Source organism: Dendrobates tinctorius, unplaced genomic scaffold (assembly GCF_039654945.1).
Source record: "Dendrobates tinctorius isolate UK_male_01 unplaced genomic scaffold, ASM3965494v1 ptg000143l, whole genome shotgun sequence".
NCBI lineage: Eukaryota > Metazoa > Chordata > Amphibia > Anura > Dendrobatidae > Dendrobates > Dendrobates tinctorius.
The window spans coordinates 1,890,209-1,907,893 of record NW_027361810.1 but is presented as its reverse complement, the minus strand read 5'-3'; the positions used below and the strand labels follow the sequence as shown (position 1 = coordinate 1,907,893).

Below are 17,685 nucleotides of genomic sequence, written 5' to 3'. Positions count from 1 at the left end.
GTGCTGCCGAGGTCACAGGCCGGGACACGGCTGTAAGGATTTCATTTGTTAGTGTTTTGTGTTTTTCTTATTATGGATATTACGGGTTTCAGTATATGTAATAATCTATGTAAAATGCAGCAGGACGGAGGAGACTGATTAAAGCAACCAGAGGATGAGCTCTATAGGATGCAAATATACTCGACGCACATCCGTCCTTTCTGCAAGCGCTGCCATAGTCGTCCCATCACCTGAACGCACAGCAGAGAGCAAAGTGGAATAAACGCACAGAAAAAATGGCACAAACCTTCGAACCGCCACAGACTTGGAGGTGCAGTTACTTGTAATGATGGGTATTAGTCTCGGGACGTGTGTGTGCTGCAACAGAGAAACGCAGCAATAGATTTACAGATATAGATTTGTGCATAAATATTATACATACACAAGAAAGCAAACAGTGCGGCCATAGCAAGCAAAGATACTTACACGTATAATTAATCGAATGGCTACCACCCCGGAGGTCGCCATGATTTTGGCACTGTTAGGAACCAAGTTGAAAACCGTGGGCATAATTGCTTCAGCTCCATGGTCAAACTTGTTCCCCAGGACAGAAGAAAGGTGCCTGATGTAAAATAAAGTGAAATCAATAATTAAGTACTTAGGGCCACCAGCAGCAGCCCCGGACCCCCTCCCCCCACACACACCAGCCAGGGCCCCCACCACCAGTAGCAGCTGATGTGTCAGTGGAAGTAATGCAGACGGCACGAGGTCCTGCACTCGGCACATTCATCCTCAGCTTTGTCAGGACACGTCTGCTCCACTCACCCCAGGGTGATGCAGGCTTCTCGAACCACCTGGGATCGCAGATCCTTGGCGGAGAGCTTGAACGCGCCATCAAGCAGACGCAGGTGTTGGAAGAACGTGTCATATTCTGCTGCACCGGCCAAGAGTAGGGATCGGATCTTCTTAAGCTGAAAGTAAAACCAAATACAGGCCTTCCAGTTATGACACCGATTCTGTGCACAACATACTGCAGACAAAGATCGTTGTGGGGTGACCCAACATCACCAATGGTTACATAATGCTCTACCCAAGGTTACCCCCAACATGAGGCCGCCCAGACGCTCGTCCTCTGCAGGGTGATGGGCTCCTTACCGCATTGATCCTCTGTTCCCAGTCGTGCTTATCATCTGACAGGATTTCCCGAATTTTATTGATCTGTTCCTCAAGGTCTCGGCTTGAGTAGATCTGGAAGATGAGACACAGAGCAGGGAATTGACAATCGTGGACATATGAAACCCATTGTTTCCTGCACTCTTTATCCATCACTATAACATTAAATACAAGGCTGACATTATTGTGATTGGTCAAATCGCCCAAACACCCAAGGGTAAATGCAAGCCGTGACCTGATGACAAGGCTGCAGAGACCAGACCCCCAGCTGAAGGTACAAGAGGGGCCCCGGCTGTACACCGAGGTGCTGAAGTGGCCCTATGACCTACAGCTGTAAATTATAGGGTTCACTCATCTCCTGCAGAGAAGGAAACCGATCACTTATATAATCAGTATCTGCTGGAGTCACGAGAGCGGCCCCCAGCGACTGCGGATCCAGGACGGACCTTAATATGTCATGCATTTTATTATGGGCATTAAATACATGAGAGCAGACAACGCAGCACTCGCTGAGCTTTACCTGCACAGAGGGGACATCCTCAAACCCTCGGATGAAGTCTTCCTCATCTAAGGCTCCGGCACCTTCTTTCGCTCCTGAAACAATATTTAAAAAAAGAAAAGAAAGAAAAACGTTTAGTTCCCCGATCTCCATTTACTGTATTCACCTCCGGCTTATCCAGGAGCTCAGGACCATCATCACGGCCATTCACCATAACCTGCGTCTGAAGCCACCGCACCAATGTCTGGTGGGGTTCAATAAAGGAGGCTTCATGTCCGTCCAGTCTGGTGATAATCAGAGATGACAGCCACCATGACCATCACCAGCGATCAGGAACGGAGAAATCAAAACAGAACTAAACACCGATCAGGCAATGCAGCTCCTCTCCACCGCTGCAGACAATGATTGCTACAGATCAGGTGATGCAGGCCCTCTCCACCACTGCAGACAATGATTGCTACAGATCAGGTGATGCAGCTCCTCTACTCCGCTGCAACCAATGATTGCTACAGATCAGGTGATGCAGATCCTCTCCACCGCTGCAGACAATGATTGCTACAGATCAGGTGATGCAGCTCCTCTCCCCCACTGCAGACAATGATTGCTACAGATCAGGTGATGCAGATCCTCTCCACCGCTGCAGACAATGATTCCCTACAGATCAGGTGATGAAGCTCCTTTCTCCTGCTGCATCCGATGATGGCTACAGACCAAGCGATGCAGCTCCTCTCCCCTGCTGCATTCGATGATTCCTACAGATCAGGTGATGCAGCTCCTCTCCCCCGCTGCATTCGATGATTCCTACAGATCAGGTGATGCACCTCCTCTTCACCGCTGCTGCAGATGGCTACAGACCAAACGATGCACTCCTTCTCCACTTGTAAGGCCGATGATGGCTACAGATCAGGCGATGCAGCTCCTCTCCAGCACTGCAGCCAATGATAGATGCAGACCAGACAATGCAGCTCCTCTCCAGCACTGCAGCAAATGATAGATGCAGACCAGACAATGCAGCTCCTCTCCACTGCTGCAGCAGATGATGGATATAGACCAGGTGATGCAGCTCCTCTCCACCGCTGCAGACAATGATTGCTACAGATCAGGTGATGCAGCTACTCTCCACAGTTGCACCCAATGAATACAACTACTAGGACAATCCTTTCTTAAACTAAATATTCAGCCCCGTTAAAATAATAAAGCCTATGTAGACTCACCTGCCGTGCCGGCTCTGTTCCAGCAGTATTGGCACTCGGTCTCCTCGGGGCTGGGACACGTGAAGCCGTCGTCTAATCAGTGCTTCATCACAGCCCTGGGGAGAGCGAGTGTCGACACCGCTGGTACAGAGCCGGCACGGGAGGTCAATATAGGCTTTATTTTATCGGGGCCGAACATTTAGTTTAAGAAGGCGTTGTCCCTTTGAGGCCTCGTTCACATGTACCGTTTTTTCGCGTTTCCATGGCGGTACTTTCCGCGCTTTTTGCTGCGAAAACGCGAAAAATAAGCATCCCATGCATTCCGATGGGATTCCGCAATGCTGTGCTAATGCTGCGGTTTTTACCGCGGCGGAATCGCTTTGCAGTAAAAAACGCAGCATGCTCATTAATTTCGCGGAATCGCGGCGATCCCGCACCCATAGGAATGCGTTGTTCTGCTTACTTTCCGCATGTGGCTGTGCACACCATGCGAAAAGTAAGCAGAACATTTGCGGATGGTACCCACGGTCCGGAGGAGAGGAGACTGTCCTCCGGGCTTTGGGTACCATATCCCTGTAAAAAATAGAATTTAAAAGAAAAAATATTGTTATTCTCACCTTCCGACGTCCCGCGCAGCCTTCCCGCCTCTCTCCACGCTCTCGGTCCCAGTAATCCTTTGCGAGCGATGACGTCCGTTCTCGCAGGATCGCGACGTCATCGAGAATGACCGCGAGACGTCGCGATCCCGCGAGAACGGACGTCATTGCGGTAATTGTCGCAAAGGATTACTGGGACCGGGAGCGTGGAGAGAGGCGGGAAGGCTGCGCGGGACGTCGGAAGGTGAGAATAACAATATTTTTTATTATTATTATTTACATTCTATCTTTTACTATTGAGGCCGCATAAGCGGCCTCAATAGTAAAAAGTTGGTCACACTTGTCAAACACTATGTTTGATGAGTGTGACCAACCTGTCAATCAGTTCTCCAAGCGATGCTACAGATCGCTTGGAAAACGCTAGCAATTCTGCAAGCTAATTCCGCTTGCAAAATGCTAGTTTTTCCGCGGGAAAATCGCGGGAATTTAAAATGCGATTTTTTTCCGTGGAATGGAATTCCGGAATTCTCGCGGTAATTTCCGCGAGAGTTCCGGTACGTGTGAACCCAGCCTAAAAGTTATGTAGAACAAGCAAAAAACCCAGTGCTGGAAGCAAACTCCGTGGAAGATGTAAGCTACTAGTTTTTCTGCACCATTCACTGATTTTTCTTACAGCTGTGAGAGGACAGAAGTGTTGACGGAAGTGACAACATCTCCCATGAGGCAGAAGTGAAAGGAGAAACAAGTAATATCTGGAGATGACCTTCCATCGTCGCCACCAGTGACCAGACAGGACGGGCAGGAATCTCACTCCTCAGGGGCCGCTATGTACACACAATGGCGACCCTCAGCCTCTCGTACTCACCTCCAGGTTTGGCGGCCACAGCAGTAGTCCCGGGCCTCCGAGCCGTCCCCATAGTCACCGGTTTGCGGGCAGGTGGTGGCACTTTGGAGGATGCGGTGGAGCTGGCGGATGACGGTCTGTTTCCATCAACAGAATCTTCATCATCAAAGTTTTTATCTGCAATAAAATTATGACCATACACCTGTGATTACACCGGTATACACCACAGACGTGTAACAGAGTTTATACTAGAGACCGGAGGCTATACATGAGAACTGCGGCCCCGCAGCCACAAACGAGATCAGAGTTACTCCGAGCGTTCGTGGATGAGGCCTGGGCAGACGTCGGATAATATCGGATGATGACGGCAGCTGGCAGCACCGGGGGACAAATAGTGGGGACAGGGTTCATTACATAGTGAAGAGCGAAGGTGCTTTAGTAAGAGGTTATCGCAGCATGCTCGTGTGCCAACAGAGTGCCTACGGCGTGCTCGTAAAGCATGTCCGAGTTTCCCGCGGCTGCATGTCTCACGGCTGTTTGTTATGGAATCCCAGTAATTGTTGCCCGCTGCCAAACAGTCACGAGACATGCAGCCGCGGGAACTCGGACATGTTTTACGAACCCGCCGTAGACACTCTTAGCACACGAGGATGCTCCAATAACCTCTTATTAAAGCTCCTTCGCTCTTCACAAGACATAATGGCCAGACTAACGAAATGATGTTAAAAATAAAATAATGGGAAGTGGCAGCCATATAGATAATAACAGCCAGGGTACCTGCGGCGTGACGGCTCTATTATGGATGCTCCAATATATCTTATGGGTGACAGGGTAGTGCCACAATCTACAGGCATATGATGGTATCTGCGTCACACCAGTGCCCAGGTATAGACTCCACTCCAACAAAGACCACCACAAAATCAATGTACATAAAACCCATCTATACACCCAAATATCAATCGTGATAAGATAATTCCCATAATCAATTAACACATTAAAATGATCTAACTATCCCATGAAAGGAGAAACGGCGCAGGGAGCGGCAGTAGGTGTAACAGGGACTCCGATGTCACTGCTCCCCAAACACGACAGTCACCATGACCACCACAAAAGGTCTGTAGACTGTTCGTCCCATATATACAAGGTACAGTCACAAATACAACAGACAGCGCCGTGCAGAAGTCTTAGGCAGTGCTGGAAAAAGTGCTGCCCAGTAAAAACACCATCCGTGTATGGCAACTGCCTGCCATCTCCACCATCCGTGTCTGGTGACCGTTCGCCGCCTCCACCATCCGTATTCTGGTGACCGCCCGTTGCCTCCACCATCCGTATTCTGGTGACCGCCCATCGCCTCCACCATCAGTATCTAGTGACCGCCCGTCGCCTCCCTCACTTCTCATCACTTGTACACAGGTTATGGAGGATCTTGGCAGGAGGTTGCTCCAGACATCTTGGAGACCTGACTCTAGATCTCTTGTGTAGGATGCTCGTGTGGATCCTTCATGTGATCCCATATCAGTGCAACATACTCTAATGTGTGTTATATATGTATGCTACGTTGATGAGTATGTATTATATAACACACACCCCAGTATAACATACATATACAGCTCTGGCAAAAATTAAGAGCCCACTGCACAGTTGTATAAAAATCCGCTTCTCTCCATGTCTGACAGCCATTCCTCCATTCCAGTGTCAGCTGAATTCCAACCAGAGTCCACCTCCTTCTACTTAATGTGCTTCTGATGAGGTGATCACCTGAACCAAATCTTATTTAACGAAAGTATAAAAGACCCTGCTGTGGTGTCCACAATCCTCCTGCAATAGGACAAGCTGGACGGCAAAACAAGTGCTAGTAATATCCCAAAAGTAATAGGAATGAAAAAAATAACTTCTAACCATGCCAAAGAAGTTGAAGAGAAAAGTCTTGAGAGAGGAAAAGAAAGGCTCAATTCTGGCTTTACTAGCAGAGGGATACAGTGAGCGTCATGTTGCCTCCATCCTTAACCCCTTCACCCCCAAGGGTGGTTTGCACGTTCACGACCGGGCCAATTTTTACAATTCTGACCACTGTACCTTTATGAGGTCATAACTCTGGAACGCTTCCATGGATCCCGGTGATTCTGACATTGTTTTCTCGTGACATATTGTACTTCATGCTAGTGGTAATATTTCATTCAAATAACTTGCGTTTATTTGTGAGAAAAACGGAAATTTGGCGAAAATTTTGAAAATTTCGCAATTTTCCAACTTTGAATTTTTATGCCCTTAAATCACAGAGATATGGCACACAAAAAACTTGATAACTAACATTTCCCACATTTTGGAACCAAAATTTTTTTTTGTTAGGAAGTTATAAGGGTTAAAAGTTGACCAGCGATTTCTCATTTTTACAACACCATTTTATTTTTAGGACCACATCACATTTGAAGCCACTTTGAGGGGTCTATATGATAGAAAAATACCCAAAAGTGACACCATTCTAAAAACTGCACCCCTTAAGGTGCTCAAAACCACATTCAAGAAGTTTATTAACCCTTTAGGTGCGTCACAGGAATTTTTTTGAATATTTAAAAAAAAAATGAACATTAACTTTTTTTCACAAAAAAAGTACTTCAGGTTCAATTTTTTTTTATTTTACCAAGGGTAACAGGAGAAATTGGACTGCAAAAGTTATTGTGCAATTTGTCCTGAGTACGCTGATACCTGATATGTCGGGGGGAACGACTGTTTCGGCGCATGGCAGAGCTCAGAATGGAAGGAGCACCGTTTGACTTTTTAAATGCAAAATTGGCTGGAATTCAGATCGGACGCCATGTCAGGTTTGGAGAGTCCCTGATGTACCTAAACAGTGGAAACCCCCTACAAGTGACCCCATTTTGGAAACTAGACCCCCCAAGGAACTTCACTAGATATGTGGTGAGAACTTTGAACCCACAAGGGCTTTACAGAAGTTTATAACGTACAGCAGTACAATTAAAAAATCATATTTTTTCCACAAAAATGATCTTCTCACCCTCAATTCTTATTTTTCCAAGGGTAACAGGACCCTAAAAGTTATTGTGCAATTTGTTCTGAGTACGCCGATACCCCACATGTGGGGGTAAACCACTATTTGGGCGCATGGCAGAGCTCGGAAGGGAAGCAGCGCCATTTGACGTTTTTGGCTGGAATTGAGATTGGACACCATGTCGAGATTGGAAAACCCCTGATGTACTTAAACAGTGGAAACCCCCCACAAATGACACCATTTTGTAAACTAGACCCCCCAAGGAACTTATCTAGATGTGTGGTGAGCACTTTGAACCCCCCAGTGCTTCACAGAAGTTTATAACGCCCGGGCGTGAAAATAAAAATTTTTTATTTTTTCCACAAACATGATCTTTTAGTCACCATTTTTTTATTTTCCCAAGGGTACCAGGAGAAATTGGACCCCAAAAGTTGTTGTCCAATTTGTCCTGAGTATGCTGATACCCCAATATGTGGGAGAAAACTACTGTATGGGCACACGTCGGGGCTCGGAAGGGAAGTAGTGACGTTTTGAAATGCAGACTTTGATGGAATGGTCTGCGGGTGTCATGTTGCCTTTGGAGAGCCCCTAATGTACCTAAACAGTGGAAACCCCCCACAAATGACCCCATTTTGAAAACTAGACCCCCAAAGGAACTTATCTAGATGTGAGGTGAGCACTTTGAACCCCCAAGGGCTTCACAGAAGTTTATAATGCCCGGGCATGAAAATAAAAAAATCGTATTTTTTCCACAAACATGATCAATTAGTCCCCAATTTTTTCATTTTCCCAAGGGTAACAGGAGAAATTGGACCCCCAAAAGTTGTTGTCCAATTTGTCATGAGTACGCTGACACCCCATATGTGGGAGAAAACTACTGTATGGACACACGTCGGGGCTCGGAAGGGAAGCAGTGACGTTTTGGAATGCAGACTTTGATGGAATGGTCTGCGGGTGTCATGTGCGTTTGGAAAGCCCCTGATGTACCTAAACTATTGAAACTCCCCACAAGTGACCCCATTTTGGACACTAGACCCCCCCACGGAACTTATCTAGATGTGTGGTGAGCACTTTGAACCCCCAAGTGCTTCACAGAATTTTATAACGCTCGGACGTGAAAATAAAAAAATCATTTTTTTCCACAAAAATGATATTTTTGCCCCCAATTTTTTATTTTCCTAAGGGTAACAGGAGAAATTGGACCCCAAAAGTTGTTTTGCAATTTGTCCCGAGTAGGCTGATACCCTACATGTGGGGGTAAAACACTGTTTGGGCGCATGTCAGAGCTTGAAAGGGAAGGAGCACCATTTGACTTTTTCAACTCAGAATTGGCTGGAATTGAAATCAGACGCCATGTTGCATTTGGAGAGCCCCTGATGTGCCCAAACAGTGGAAACCCCCCAATTATAACTCCAACCCTAACCCCAACACACCCCTAACCCTAATCTGAGCCCTAACCCTAGCCCTAACCCTAGCCCTAACCGTAATGGAAAAATGGAAATAAATACTTTTTTTTATTTTATTATTTTTCCCTAACTAAGGGGGTGATAACGGGGGGTTTGATTTACTATTTATGGCGGTTTTTATATTTGGCAGCTGTCGCACGCTAAAAGACGCTTTTTATTGTAAAAATAGTTTTTGCATCACCATATATTGAGAGCTATAATTTTTCCGTATTTTGACCCACCGAGTCATGTGAGGTCTTATTTTTTCCGGGAAGAGTTGACGTTTTTATTGGTACCATTTTCGGGCACGTGACATTTTTTGATCGCTTTTTATTCCGATTTTTGGGACGCAGAATGAACAAAAACCAGCGTTTCATGAATTTCTTTGGGGGGGGGGGGTGCGTTTACACCGTTCCGCCTGCGGTAAAATAGATAAAGCGGTTTTATTCTTCGGGTCAGTGCGGTTACAGCGATACCTCATTTAGGTCGTTTTTTTATGTTTTGTCGGTTTTATGCAAAGAAAACTATTTTATATAAAAAATAATTATTTTGGCATCGCTTTATTCTACGAGCTATAACTTTTTTAATTTTTCTCTGATGATGCTGTGTGGCGGCTCGTTTTTTGCGGGACAAGATGACGTTTTCAGCGGTACCATGGATATTTATATGCGTCTTTTTGATCGCACGTTATTACACTTTGTTTGGCGGTATGATAATAAATCCTTATTTTTTGCTTCGTTTTTTATTTTTATTTTTTAAGGGGTTCGCTAAAGGGGTTAACTAATGGGACAGTTTTATAGGGCAGGTCGTTACGGACGCGGCGATACCTAATATGTGTACTTTTATTGTTTTGGTTTTTTTTATTTTCAAAAAATGGATTTGGGGGAATATTTTTTTTTTTTGTAATTTATTTGGTGATTTTTTTTAAATTGTTTTAACACTTTTTTTTTTTTTTTCACTTTATTAAATAGTCCCAGGTGGGACATCACTGTTCTGTGACAGATCGCTGATCTGTCACATCACAGATCACTGTGACAGATAACCGATCTGTCACAGGCACTGCACAGGCACTGAGGAAGCCAGCTTCCTGCAGGCCCCCGAAGGCCCCCGTCGCCATCTTGGATTCGGGGGCCTGCAGGTAAGGAGCCCCCGGCAGCAGCGCTGCACATTGCGATGCCGTGGGGGGCTCAGGGAAGCACGGAGGGAGCCCCCTCCCTGCCGATGCTTCCCTTTAACTCCCGGTACACCGCGATCATGTTTGATCGTGGTGTGCAAGGGGTTAACGTTTCGGGGGCGGTCCGTGACCGCCCCTGACACATTGTGCCGGGTGTCAGCTGTGATAATCAGCTGACACCCGGCCGCGATCAGCGGCGCTCACCACGTGGGCGCCGCTGATCGCGGTAGACGTACTATCCCGTCCATGGGCATAGGGGCCCGGGTCCCATGGACGGGATAGTACGTCTGATGTCAGGAAGGGGTTAAAATTTCTAAGACGACAGTCCATTACAACAAGGTCAAGCAGCAGAATTGGGGACAACAAAGCTACAGATCGGCAGAGGGTGAAAAAGACTCTACTGACCGGGATGACCGTCATCTTATTCAAATGTCACTCAGCAACAGCAGGATGACATCAAGTGACCTACAAAAGGAATGGCAAATGGCAGCTGGGGTGAAGTGCACGGCAAGAACAGTTCATAACAGGCTCCTAGAGGCAGGGCTCAAGTCATACAAAGCTAGAAAAAAGCCTTTCATCAATGAGAAGCAAAGGAGAGCCAGGCTGAAGTTTGCCAAAGACCATAAGGATTGGACCGTTAAGGACTGGAGTAAAGTAATCTTCTCTGCTGAGTCTAATTTTCAGCTTTGCCCAACACCTGGTCATCTAATGGTTAGATGGAGACCTGGAGAGGCGTACAAGCCACAGTGTCTTGCACCCACTGTGAAATTTGGTGGAGGATCGGTGATGATCTGGGGATGCTTCAGCAAGGCTGGAATTGGGCAGGTTAATCTTTGTGAAGGACGTATGAATCAAGCCGCATACAAGGTTATCCTGGAAAAACAGCTGATTCCTTCTGCTCAGGCAATGTTCCCCAACTCTGAGGACAATGCGCCATGCCACACAGCTAGGTCACTCAATGTGTGGATGAAGGACCACCACATCCAATCCCTGTCATGGCCGCCCAATCTCCAGACCTGAACCCCACTGAAAACCTCTGGATTGTAATCAGGAGGAAGATGGAGAGTCACAAGCCATCAGACAAAGAAGAACTGCTGACATGTGTGTACCAGTAGTGGCATAAGGTCACCCAAAAGCAGAGTGAGAGACTGGAGGAAAGCAGCCAAGACGCAGGAAAGCTGGGGTTAACAATCATGGGGATTCCACAAAATATTGATTTCTGAACTCTTCCTGAGGTAAAACATTAGTATTGTTGTTTCTAAATGATTATGGACTTGTTTTCTTAGCATTATTTGAGGACTACAAGCTCTCTGCATTTTTTTATTATTTTGACTATTTCTTATTTTCTGAAAATAAATACAAAATTTATTGCTTGGAAATTCGGAGACGTCGTCAGAAGTTTATAGAATAAAAGAGCAATTTACATTTTACTCAAAAATATAAAGAGGAAAATCAGACAAACTTTACATTGTGCAGCGGTCTCTTAATTTTTGCCAGAGGAGGAATAACACACACACACACCAGTGTAAGATACATACATTGGGTACAGAAAGTATTCAGACCCCTTTAAATTTTTCACTCTGCTTCATTGCAGCCATTTGATAAACTAAAAAAAAAAAAGTTCATTTTTTTCTCATTAATGTGCACTCTGCGCCCCCATCTTGACTGAGAAAAACAGAAATGTAGAAATTTTTGCAAATTTATTAAAGAAAAACTGAAATATCCCATGGTCATAAGTATTCAGCCCCTTTGCTCAGACACTCATATGGAAGTCACATGCTGTCTATTTCCTTGTGATCCTCCTTGAGATGGTTCTACTTCTTCATTGGAGTCCAGCTGTGTGTAATTACACTGATAGGACTTGATTTGTAAAGGCGCACACCTGTCTATATAAGACCTCACAGCTCACAGTGCATGTCAGACCAAATGAGAATCATGAGGCCAAAGGAACTGGCCAAGGAGCTCAGAGACAGAAGTGTGGCAAGGCACAGATCTGGCCAAGGTTACAAAAGAATTTCTGCAGTACTCAAGATTCCTAAGAGCACAGTGGCCTCCATAATCCTTACATTGAAGAAGTTTGGGACCACCAGAAGTCTTCCTAGACCTGGCTGTCCAGCCAAACTGAGCAATCGTGGGAGAAGAGCCTTGGTGAGTGAGGTAAAGAAGAACCCCAAGATCCCTGTGGCTGAGCTCCACAGATGCAGTAGGGAGATGGGAGAAAGCTCCACAAAGTCAACTATCACTGCAGCCCTCCACCAGTCGGGCATTTATGGCAGAGTGGCCAGACGGAAGCCTCTACTCAGTGCCACACATATGAAAGCCCGCATAGAGTTTGCTAAAAACCACAAGAAGGACTCCCAGACTATGAGAAATAAGATTCTCTGGTCTGATAGAACTTTTTGGTGATAATTCTAAGCAGTATGTGTGGAGAAAACCAGGCACTGCTCATCACCTGCCCAATACAATCCCAACAGTGAAACATGGTGGTGGCAGCATCATGCTATGGGGGTGTTTTTCAGCTGCAGGGACAGGACGACTGGTTGCCATTGAAGGCAACATGAATGCAGCCAACTACAGAGATATCCTGGATGAAAACCTCTTCCACAGTGCTCTGGACCTCAGACTTGGCCAAAGGTTCACCTGCCAACAAGACAATGACCCCAAGCACACAGGTACAACAACAAAGGAGTGGCTTCAGAACAACTCTGTGACCATTCCTGACTGGCCCAGCCAGAGCCCTGACCTAATGGAGCATCTCTGGAGAGACCTGACAATGGCTGTCCACCAACGTTCACCATCCAACCTGACGGAACTGGAGAGGATCTGTAAGGAAGAATGGCCGAGGATCCCCAAATCCAGGGGTGAAAAACTTGTTGCATCATTCCCAAGAAGACTCATGGCTGTACTAGCTCAAAAGGTGCGTCTACTCAATACTGAGCAAAGGGTCTGAATACTTATGACCATGGGAGATTTCAGTTTGTCTTTTTTAATTCATTTGAAAAAAATTACTACATTTGTTTTTTTTTTTTTTTTCCAGTCAGGATGGGGGGCAGAGTGCACATTAATGGGGAAAAATTTCTTAATGTACCAAATGGCTGCAATGAAACAGTGGAAAACTTAAAGGGGTCTGAATACTTTCCGTACCCACTGTATATACTACACAGACCCCAGTGTAACAAACATATATAATACACCCCCCACCCAAATATAACATGCCTATATAATACACCCACCCCAGTATTACACCCATATAATACATACACAGCCACCCACCCCAGTATGAAATACATATACGTGTTATGCTGGAGTGTGTGTATTACATAGGTGATATACTGGAGTGTGTGTATTATATAGTACAGACACCCCAGTATAACATATATAGTACACACACCCCAGTATAACATACATATATAATATACTCCCCCAGTATACGATACATACGGTATATATAATACACATACACCCCAGTATATGATACATACAACACACCCCAGTATAACATACAGTACATATATAATACACACCCCAGTATAACACACATATATAACACACGCCAGTACAAAACACACTGTATAATACACATACACCCCAGTATACAATACATACCACACACCCCAGTAGAACATATATAACACACACCCCAGTAGAACATATATAACACACACCCCAGTAGAACATATATAACACACACCCCAGTAGAACATATATAACACACACCCCAGTAGAACATACATATATAACACACACCCCAGTAGAACATACATATATAACACACACCCCAGTAGAACATACATATATAACACACACCCCAGTAGAACATACATATATAACACACACCCCAGTAGAACATACATATATAACACACACCCCAGTAGAACATACATATATAACACACACCCCAGTAGAACATACATATATAACACACACCCCAGTAGAACATACATATATAACACACACCCCAGTAGAACATACATATATAACACACACCCCAGTAGAACATACATATATAACACACACCCCAGTAGAACATACATATATAACACACACCCCAGTAGAACATACATATATAACACACACCCCAGTAGAACATACATATATAACACACACCGCAGTAGAACATACATATATAACACACACCCCAGTAGAACATATATAACACACACCCCAGTAGAACATATATAACACACACCCCAGTAGAACATATATAACACACACCCCAGTAGAACATATATAACACACACCCCAGTAGAACATACATATATAACACACACCCCAGTAGAACATACATATATAACACACACCCCAGTAGAACATACATATATAACACACACCCCAGTAGAACATACATATATAACACACCGCAGTAGAACATACATATATAACACACACCCCAGTAGAACATACATATATAACACACACCCCAGTAGAACATACATATATAACACACACCCCAGTAGAACATACATATATAACACACACCCCAGTAGAACATACATATATAACACACACCCCAGTAGAACATACATATATAACACACACCCCAGTAGAACATACATATATAACACACACCGCAGTAGAACATACATATATAACACACACCGCAGTAGAACATACATATATAACACACACCCCAGTAGAACATACATATATAACACACACCCCAGTAGAACATACATATATAACACACACCCCAGTAGAACATACATATATAACACACACCGCAGTAGAACATACATATATAACACACACCGCAGTAGAACATACATATATAACACACACCCCAGTAGAACATACATATATAACACACACCCCAGTAGAACATACATATATAACACACACCCCAGTAGAACATACATATATAACACACACCCCAGTAGAACATACATATATAACACACACCCCAGTAGAACATACATATATAACACACACCCCAGTAGAACATACATATATAACACACACCCCAGTAGAACATACATATATAACACACACCCCAGTAGAACATACATATATAACACACACCCCAGTAGAACATACATATATAACACACACCCCAGTAGAACATACATATATAACACACACCCCAGTAGAACATACATATAACACACCCCAGTATAACACCTATATATGGCACACCTCAGTAACATACAGGGACACCACTCATACACGCTGATGTCTCTGCTGTTGTGCGATCGTCTCCTCCATTACTGACAGCAAGACAAAAGAAAATGCCGGGTGTGAAGCCGTCACCAGGGAGGCAGAGAGCGCACAGCCTGCAGCCGCTCATCTGCAGAGGATTACTGCGCTGCTGTCATGATGGCGACGGCGGCGACTGCAGGATCGGGACCTCCCTAGGAGCCCCGATCGGCACAATGTGGAGACCACCAAGCATAGCGTCGCTGATCTTACTGGTACATATTCTTTGGCAGATGAGCTTCCTCAGCATCCCTCTGCTCTCCTCTCACACCAGGTCCACATTGGAAGCGCGGTCCACACTGAATGCTCAGCTGTCTGCACGCACTGGGGGGCCGCGGACATGCTGGGAATCAGATCCTTGCTGTTCAGGCTGCTCCTTCCTCCGATATGAGGTGTGGTGTGAAGAAATGAAGCCCCCTCCACCGGCTGACTGAGGTCTGAGGAGCCCACGCTGATCCTGAAGGAGCGTCAGCAGCTAAAGCAGCTGCTCTCTGGCCACGACTGATAGATGCTCCCCCCAGGGAACGAGCCCTCGCAGGCTGGAGACCACGCCGAATGAATGGACGCCACGACACGGACACAAGCAGGTACCGACAGGACGGAGAGAAAATGGAGCGCTGCAAGAGAGGAGAGGCCGGGCTGAGCGCTGCACACCTTACATGTCAGCTGTCTGCAGCACAGGAACATGGTGATGTCATGGAGGGTGTTGTGCAGGAGGATCCCACGGGGGCCACAGAAGCTCCCTGCACATCTCACCCTGCGATAAGAGACTCAGCACTGAGCAGAGTGACGTGACAAACACCAAAAGGAGCGCACGACGAGTAATGAGGACCCCAAAGTCATATGTCGTTACCGACAAAAACCAGACCAAGACAGAGGGCACACCCCCCCCCAACAAAATATCAGGACCCCCGACATCAAAACATCATTACTGACAATTCCTGACAAAAAGATCACAACCCCCAACATCAGAACGTGATTACTGAGCAGAGAAGCAATACACACCCCGACACCAAGCCAGACGGGAGCATGGAGTGCCAGATCAGGACCCCCCATATCACAGCCTCCGTGAGGAGCAGAGTCTGTGTAATATACACCCAAAAGTCACAATAAGCCCCTTTACTATAGACATCATTATCCACAAACTCCGCTACTGAGCGCCTCAAAAAGAAAAACCCTATTACTCCCCGTTATCAGCCATTACTGGGGGAGGAGACTGTAGGACAGGAGACTACAATCTATTACTCCCCGTTATCAGCCATTACTGGAGGAGGAGACTGTAGGACAGGAGACTACAATCTATTACTCTCCGTTATCAGTCATCTCTGGGGAGGAGACTGTAGGACAGGAGACTACAATCTATTACTCCCTGTTATCAGTCATTACTGGAGGAGGAGACTGTAGGACAGGAAACTACAATCTATTACTCCCTGTTATCAGCCATTACTGGGGAGGAGACTGTAGGACAGGAGACTACAATCTATTACTCCCCGTTATCAGCCATTACTGGGGAGGAGACTGTAGGACAGGAGACTACAATCTATTACTCCCCGTTATCAGCCATTACTGGAGGAGGAGACTGTAGGACAGGAGACTACAATCTATTACTCCCCGTTATCAGCCATTACTGGGGAGGAGACTGTAGGACAGGAGACTACAATCTATTACTCCCCGTTATCAGTCATTACTGGAGGAGGAGACTGTAGGACAGGAGACTACAATCTATTACTCCCCGTTATCAGCCATTACTGGGGAGGAGACTGTAGGACAGGAGACTACAATCTATTACTCCCTGTTATCAGCCATTACTGGGGAGGAGACTGTAGGACAGGAGACTACAATCTATTACTCCCTGTTATCAGTCATCTCTGGGGAGGAGACTGTAGGACAGGAGACTACAATCTATTACTCCCCGTTATCAGCCATTACTGGGGAGGAGACTGTAGGACAGGAGACTACAATCTATTACTCCCTGTTATCAGTCATCTCTGGGGAGGAGACTGTAGGACAGGAGACTACAATCTATTACTCCCCGTTATCAGCCATTACTGGGGAGGAGACTGTAGGACAGGAGACTACAATCTATTACTCCCCGTTATCAGCCATTACTGGGGAGGAGACTGTAGGACAGGAGACTACAATCTATTACTCCCCGTTATCAGCCATTACTGAGGAGGAGACTGTAGGACAGGAGACTACAATCTATTACTCCCCGTTATCAGCCATTACTGGGGAGGAGACTGTAGGACAGGAGACTACAATCTATTACTCCCAGTTATCGGCCATTACTGGGGGAGGAGACTGTAGGACAGGAGACTACAATCTATTACTCCCCGTTATCAGCCATTACTGGGGAGGAGACTGTAGGACAGGAGACAACAATCTATTACTCCCCGTTATCAGCCATTACTGAGGAGGAGACTGTAGGACAGGAGACTACAATCTATTACTCCCCGTTATCAGCCATTACTGGGGAGGAGACTGTAGGACAGGAGACAACAATCTATTACTCCCAGTTATCAGCCATTACTGAGGAGGAGACTGTAGGACAGGAGACTACAATCTATTACTCCCCGTTA

General features: G+C 45.7%; 1 protein-coding gene across 1 annotated transcript in view; it reads right to left on the bottom strand.

Moving 5' to 3' along the window:
• The window catches only part of CLASP1 (cytoplasmic linker associated protein 1), a 199,176-nt gene that overhangs the window by 74,091 nt on the left and 107,400 nt on the right, over positions 1-17,685 (bottom strand). Inside the window, exons 9-14 of the mRNA XM_073545310.1 lie at positions 4,306-4,461; positions 1,673-1,746; positions 1,135-1,227; positions 805-950; positions 466-601; positions 287-357 (exon numbers count right to left, since the gene is read on the bottom strand). Of these exons, the coding sequence (XP_073401411.1) occupies positions 287-357; positions 466-601; positions 805-950; positions 1,135-1,227; positions 1,673-1,746; positions 4,306-4,461 (676 nt within the window). The remainder of the gene's footprint in view (positions 1-286; positions 358-465; positions 602-804; positions 951-1,134; positions 1,228-1,672; positions 1,747-4,305; positions 4,462-17,685) is intronic.